Below are 7,596 nucleotides of genomic sequence, written 5' to 3'. Positions count from 1 at the left end.
CAATGCATCTCCTTTTTTCCTAACTGCTGTTATAAAGGTGTTAGTTAATTGTGGATCCAAGCAAGAAGAAGCTGTTGACAGTTTCAATCTCCTCTCCATCCATCATAATGCTGCCTATTAGTCCAGTGGTAAGAATCTGTTTTCTTGATATTGAGATGTAATCCATACTGAAGGCTGCATTCCTTGATCTTCTGCAACAAGTGCTTCAAGTTCTCCTCCCTTTCGGTAAGCAAGGTTATGTCATCAGCATAACGCAGGTTATTGATGAGTCTCCCTCCAATCCTGATGCCACATGCCTCTCCATAGAGTCCAGCTTCTTCAATAATTTGCTCAGCATGTGGATTGAATAGGTATAGAGAGAGAATACAACCCTGATGCACTCCCCTCTCAATTTTAAACCATGCCACGCTCCCCTGCTCTGTTCTCACAACAGCATCCTGGTCCAGGTATAGGTTCAGCATGAGAACTATTAATTATTAGAGCTTCCTAATAGTAATATGTCACTATAAATCATCTAAGACTTGACAGCACTTAACAACAACAAACACTAGTTTAAGGTTCCAATCCTTGGGATATGACATCATGCTGAAAGAAGTGGAAGGTCAGAGAAGAAAAGATCCTCAGCATGATGGATTGATATGGTATGTAGCAATGGGTTTGAGGGTGTTTCGGATTGTGGGGATGGCACAGGATAGGGCAAGGGTTAGATCTCTTGTTCATAGAATTGCTGTGAGTCATAGAGTTTTTTTGGCTTAGTGGATAGAAAGTTATGTTACCAAGCCAAAGGTGGGTGATTTTAATTTGCAGCCCTCAGGCCTGGTTTTAATTGGTTTTGGTCAAACATTCTTCTAAGTGGTATAGCATTGATCTGTCCATTTGCTGTACAGAGGTAACTCGTGGTTGCTGTGATGCTAAACACTGTGACACTGATGAGTCAAATGCAATAATGGTTACCCATGGTGGACAGTGTTTGGTGGGACTCCCAAACTAAGACAGGCTTAGAAGCAGGAGTGGCATCAACTCAGAAATACTTTGCCTCCAGAAACTATATGAACTTAGAGAAATGATGAAAGTTATAGTTATACAAGTGTTCCGGTCTTTCGTTCATAGGGTTGCTATGATTTGTCTACAACTTGACAGCACTTAACAACAAATAATAGTATATATATATATATATATATATATATATATATAACAAATACACTCATGTGCAATGTATTTGCCTTTGTGGTGCTTTCATTGTTGATCATAGGGGGCAAAGATGATGTTTGTGGCCCAAAACCTGCAGTACATTCTCAGAAACCAAAGAGCTCTGGTCGGCTAGCTGTGGTTTGCAAGCCTGGTAACTGTCAGTGAGAGGAAAGTGCCCTGGTGAGAGCAGTGCCTTGAGAATGTGAGCGAGTTTGCGGTCCTGTGGTTCCTGCTGTGCCATGTAAACATTAAGCAAACAGGAATGTAATATATGCATACAGATTAGGATGAAATAGGCCGCCCACTCTTGCTCCAGGCTCCTCGCCAGCTGCCAGCCCAGCCTGCTCGTCGGGGCACAAGACACGCTCGCCGAGGCACCTGGTGTTTGGTGCCAGGCAGCTCAAGAAGATCAGCACCTCTGGAACGGCCCTGCTCATGTTCTTCTGCCATTTGACCTCCCCTCAACAATTCTTCTCTGCCTTGGGGTGATGTGCACACCCACACTCTCAGATCCCCAGGGCTCTTTCATCAGCTCCGACCCACATTTCTCAAGCATCTTCTGATCTCCTTCTGTGTTTGTTCCCACTTTGCCGAGAGCATGAAGTGTTTGCTTGTATCCTTTTGCCTTCCGTCTCTGTTGAGATGCTGTCTGTGCCTTTTCTAGGGCTCTTGAGTCAGTTAGGTTTGGTTGGGTTCAGCTGCATGGACGAAAAATTTCACAGCAATTATGGAGTCAAATAGGGATTAATGCATTTCATGCAGCGAAAATTCAAAGACAGGCAGCCCAGAGCTAGGATGGCCATTTAGGTTTTCCATCTGGGAACCGAGTTCTTTCCATTTTTCTACTTTACCTTTGATGAATTATTTACCGTTTTCTTTCAATGAGTTCCTGGTTTGTGCTTCTTTGTTTGTATCCCTCCTCCTTCTCTTCCTCTCCTAAAATGTACATAGTCAAACTTCCATAAACATGTTTTCATTTGAACTCCCTCTCCCTCTTTCATTTCCAGAACCGTCTCATAGCTTACCCTCCAGTGAGCTTTCTGGTCTGTAAATTGCTTGAGAAGAGATTGTCCGTCCTTCTTCAGAGCAGCTGGTGGCCTTGAACAGAGTGTCTTTATAATTGCAGTGCAGCTTCTTGCCATTAGGCCATCAGAGCTCCCTAACATCATGATAGATGGAGAAAAGACTGACATTGCCAACAATTTCATCTTACTTGGATCCACAACCAACATCCTTGGTACCAGCAGTCAGGAGATCAAGAGACATACTGCATTAGCAAAGTCTGCTGTCAGGGACCTAGCCAAAGTCCTTCAGAGCAATGATGTCAGTTTAAAGACTAAGCTGTGCCTGATTTTAGCCATGACATGACCTTTCCAATCACCTTCTGTGCACCTTAGAGCTACGTAATAAATAGAAGAAGAAGAAGAATCTATGTGGTGTTGGAGAAGAGAGCTGACTATCCCCGGAACTGCCATAAGGATAAACAGGTGTGTCTTAGAGAAAGTAAAACCGGAGTACTCCTTTGAGGCAGAGTTGGTGAAGAGGTGAAGGGTCAGCAAAGGAGAAGATCCTCAATGAGATGGATTGACATAGTGACTGTAGCATTGGGCTCAAACACACGGAAACGATGAAGATGGCACAGCATCGGACAAGGTTCCGATATGTCGCGCATAGGTCACTATGAGTTGTACTTGACTTCACAGCACCTAACAACAACTTTATCTTACATTTCAGGGAAAACTGTTGTAGCTCTAAGAATTACATAAGTTCCAGGTGGAAAGAAAGAAAATAGAAATGATAAAAACAGCATAGTACAAATCCTGCTTATGTCTTATTAGCCAGAATGGAGTCACATAGGCGAGATTCAGATCTGCTGTTCATAGGGAGCAGTATGAGTCAAAGTTGATTGACAGCTCCTAACCACAACCGCCACCACTCACAAGTGGAGGAAAACCTAGGAAGATTTATAGTTTTTTTCAACATCTCAAGACCGACTAGAATCTCTGCTTAGTGTAAATGGTTAGAATGCCCGGTTACTAACCAAAAGACATGAAGGTCAAGTCCATCCAAAGAGACCTTGGAAGAATCCACTGGGAATCTACTGAAGAAAAACCAGCCACTGAAGACTTAATGAAGAACAGTTCAACTCTGACATGCATGAGGTCACCATTAATCAAAACCAACTACACAGCAAATGGTTGGTTTAAAGACCAGCTAAAAGGAAGCACAATTAATGACGTAACTGGTTTTAAACACTGTTCTTCCTTGAAGCCTTTGTAAGCATCCGTAAGAAGCAGGAGTGGCATAATCCACTTCTTAAAATACATGTGTCTGGAAACTTGATGAACTTTGGGAAACGACGATAGTTATAGAAAGGCAGGCTTCAGGTCTTTTGTTCGTAGGGTCGCTATGAGTCGTGCTCAATTTGACAGCAGTAAACAACAAACAACTTTCTTTACTTTAATCTACCATGTGAGAACCCATTTTGTTGTTGTTAGGTACTTTAAGGCTGATTCCTACTCATAGCAACCCAACACTCAAAGCAACCCAACAGAACGAAATGTCACCCACTCTTGTACCATTGTCACGGTCCTTGCTGGTTTTGAACCCATTGCGGTTCAGAGTACTTATTTTGTCTTATCTTAAGTACTTCTCTTGCTTCAGGCCTATAACTTCTTAAGGACCTAAGACGTTTAAGAACTCACATTGTGACTTCCTTTACAGTTTCTTTTGGATGAGTTCATGGTTTACGCTTCTTTGTTTGTGTCCTTCCTCCTTCTCTTCCTCTCCTAAAATGTACATAGTCGACCTTCCAGAAATGTGTATTCATTTGAACTCCTTCTCCCTCTCTCATTTCCAGAACTGACTCATAGCTTACCCTCCAGTGAGTTTTCTGGTCTGTAAATTGCATGGGAAGGATTGCCCGTCTTTCTCCCATGGAGCTGCTGTTGGCTGCTTTGAACTGCTAGAGAAGCACCAGCTTTGGATTCACAACACAGTTTCCTATGGACTGTGCCATCCTTAAATGGGGAGTGGTAGTATGGTCACTGGAAAGGGCAATGGGTTTAAAATCAAGAGACTGGAATCTGGTTTTATTGCCTGGCTTTGTGTGAATCACAGGACCTTCTGGGACCTCAGTTTATTCATCTGTAAAATGAAAGGATTGAATTAGATGATCTCCAAGCTTTCTAGCAGCTTTTAGGACTCAAAGACTCCTGATTAGCTACCCAAGGAGGTGAAGCCCGTGCCCAGGACTACTAAGAGTCACTACAACAAGTAGTGGAGTCTGGGCTTGTCTCACTTAGCCTGACTGCTAATGGACCTCGCTCAGAGGGGCAGGGAGGCACGTGGGCACTGAGAAGGTTATACCAGAGCACTGTGGATCAGAAGTCTGGGCACAAAAGCCCCGTTCTTCTCTAAGTGGGCAAGAGCAATGTTAAGTTGTGTTTGGGGAAGATGAGACCCTCAGATTCCAAGTCTGGAAATCACCTTGATGCTCACCTTCCAACAAGAAGAGGATGGATTTGTTAGGACTTCCTTTGGATTTGGGGAAGGCAGATGCCCACACTGGGATGGGTTGCCCTTGTGTCTATCCCACATGCCTATGTGGATTAGGGAAAAAGGACTTAGGGAGGCTCAGTTTAGCCTTGTGTTACTTTGAACAAGTTAATTGTCCTCTCTGACCTTAGATTCCTGTCTATAAAAGACAGACAGTGACATATATCACCAGTTATTAAATATTTAGCAATGGGGTGGAAATAGATTAAAAGTGTATCCCTCAAGCAGGAAGCCATCATCTTAGCAAGAAATAATGTCATGATTTGTGGGGCCTCTGAAACAGATCTAAAGCTTCTCATGATGCAGTGTGAGAATGACTAGATTAGGTGACTTTTAAATGCCTGCCTGCTCCCTGACCCTGTGCTTTTTTTGGTGATTGTTATATGTTGGTGGTTCCTCTGCTCCCCCGCACCCCCAGTATTTGCTGTCTATCAGCATTTCTTTAAGACATGGTTGAGTTAAGAAGGTATTATGACATGCAATCTCAAGCTGACACTTCCCACCACTGTACAGAGTGCTTGTTTCAGATCATTTCTTTTTCTCTTAATTGAAGTTTTTATTTGCCCTTCCCCACCCCATGGCTTTATTCTTGATCTCCTCTGCCCTGACCACACACGCTCATTCAAAAGATGCTATGACAAATTCAACCATTCCGGTCCCTTGTCTCCTTTCATATGAGTCATGGGCAGACAGTGAAGCTGCTGCTGAAAAGAAATCTCACACCTGAATGGGACCGTGGGTTCTAGTCAACAGCTCATGGCAGAGGCGGAGAATGCTGACTTGAAAATTTTGGTTTCATGGTCTGTTGGGAGAAAGGCCTTTCCGTGTTGGTTTCACAGACGACTTGTGTAGTTGGTTTCACTAAGGTTGTCCAAGTGGTAAAACAGCCGGAGCTTAGAGTTCTTCCCCCTCTTTCGATTTAATAATAAAACAGTAATGACAACGGGTGTCCCATTCAGCTGCCCTTTAGAGAGTCTGTTACAGGCCAGGGTGTGAGCGAGATGTTCTACATGCATTAGCTTTAATCGTTGTCAATTCAGAAGGTAAATTTTATGGTTCTCATTTTCCAGATGTGGACAGCTCTCAGGAAATAAGTTGCTCAGGTAGTAAAGCAAACTCCAGATTCAAACCCAACACTAATTCCCACACTCATGTTCCTCTCACCTTCCTATAGAGACAGTATGCCTTTTTTGGTGTTGAAGACTTGTCATAATTTTGGTAAGTGAAAAAGAAAAATGGCTTAAAAAAAAAACCAAAACAAAAACCACCCAGATAACTTCAAAGCAATTACAGCTTCACTTGGATATTAAGTTAGAACCAATTAAGAAGTCAAATTTATTACGGAGGCAAACCCACCAATTGACATAGGTGAAAAGTATCTCTGTAACTTTGTGTAATCTCTGGAACTCTCCCATTTCTTTTCCATAGGGAAAGCAAGGTCTGTGGAAAGCTTCTATAAGCAATGGTTCATCTGCTCACTTGGAAAACACAGCCAGTACCTTAAAGATTCTTCTAAACAAATATAAAAGTAAAGACTCAAATAGCTAATTTAGATTTACAAACTGCTTTGCAGTTTACAAAGTTCATTGATAATCCACTTCCTCATTTAATCCTCTTGCCAGGCCCAAAGGGCAGGAACAGTTATAACTAGAACCTTTTGTTAACCAAGGATCAAAAAGTGCTGATTGGATATTTATTCTGTGCCAAGTTATTCTTAGACCTGGTCAGGCCAAGGAGATGACTAAAACAGGGATTTTGTGTGAAGTTTACATTTAGCTTTTCATTTCAGAAATGTATATTTAAGTAAATATTTTTCATATTTTTGATATATTGTAATAGTTTTCTCAGAATGTTTTTATCTTTAGAAAAGATTATTCTAACCCTAGTCCCATAAAAAAGAAAAAATAAGAAGAAAAGAAACACCATGATTCCTTAAGGAAATAGAAATCTAGTGGAAGAGGGAAAAGATGCATAATCTTTTTTTTTTTTTATCACTCTTATTTTTAATGTTCCGAGTTTGTAGTTGCAGGGCCGGCGCTCCCTGCCAGACTCAGGTTTATAAGTTTTCAATTGGCTGGTGAGGCCAGTAGGGATACTTGGTCTTGTCTAACTTGGTTTCCGGGAAAGCTTCATTCAAGTCCTCAATGGTCATCTGCTCAAAAGGAATGATGTTCCTCAACTTCTCCAGCTGCTTCTCGTACTCCTCAATCCTGCTCTTGGAGAGAGACACAAACTCCGCACAACTCTTCATGTCTTCTTTTTCTTCAGCATCTACCAGGGCTGTATATTTATCCTCTGGCACGGGAACCTTCAGGGCGTTAAACTTCTTTTCAAAGTTGTCCACTAAGTCTGCCTTGGCCACATTGGCCTTGTAGTAAGCCCAGTCGATAGCTGGAGGTGCCTCGGGGACAGCAGCCAACCTGGTGGTGCGAATCTCATTCCAGGATTTCAGGGAGTTAGCAATAGCCTTCTGGTTTCGGGGTATGATCTCCCCAAAAGCTACCCAATCAATGGCTTTCAGAGTAAGTTTTCGCCCAGCCATCTTGAGATCCTTCAGCGACCCCCGCATAATCTTTTTATCTTGCATCTTTGATCAAAACACAAAACAGATCAACAGAAACCAAAGCAAACCATTGCCATAGTGTTGAATTCCAACTCACAGTGATAGTATAAGACAGCATAGAACTGCATTTTAAGTTTCCCAAGGACCTAAAGCTTTAATGAAGCCGACTGTCCCATCTTTCTCCATGCAGGGCTGTTAAGTTCAAACAGCCAACCTTTCAGTTAACAGCCCAGTGCTTAAGCACTGTACAACCAGGTTTCCTATGAATTATGGCCGTTGCCGTT

At 42.4% G+C, this 7,596-nt stretch overlaps 1 protein-coding gene across 2 annotated transcripts; it reads right to left on the bottom strand.

Moving 5' to 3' along the window:
- Positions 1–6,805: 6,805 nt before the first annotated feature.
- On the bottom strand, positions 6,806–7,291 carry LOC102868441 (ATP synthase subunit d, mitochondrial-like). 2 transcript variants are annotated; one of them, XM_006881388.1, is made up of 2 exons: positions 7,067–7,291; positions 6,806–6,994 (listed from the first exon to the last, which is right to left on the bottom strand). In XM_006881388.1, exons 1-2 carry the CDS (start codon positions 7,289–7,291, stop codon positions 6,806–6,808), a joined length of 414 nt encoding a protein of 137 aa, XP_006881450.1. The 2 variants fall into 2 exon arrangements, with proteins under 2 accessions (XP_006881450.1, XP_006881449.1); XM_006881387.1 differs by having other exon boundaries at positions 6,806–7,291.
- Positions 7,292–7,596: the final 305 nt, after the last annotated feature.

This window comes from Elephantulus edwardii, unplaced genomic scaffold (genome assembly GCF_000299155.1).
Source record: "Elephantulus edwardii isolate Elephantulus edwardi_28Jun2011 unplaced genomic scaffold, EleEdw1.0 scaffold00015, whole genome shotgun sequence".
Classification (NCBI taxonomy): domain Eukaryota; kingdom Metazoa; phylum Chordata; class Mammalia; order Macroscelidea; family Macroscelididae; genus Elephantulus; species Elephantulus edwardii.
The sequence above is the reverse complement of the archived record's forward strand: the minus strand, read 5'-3'. Positions and strand labels throughout refer to the sequence as shown.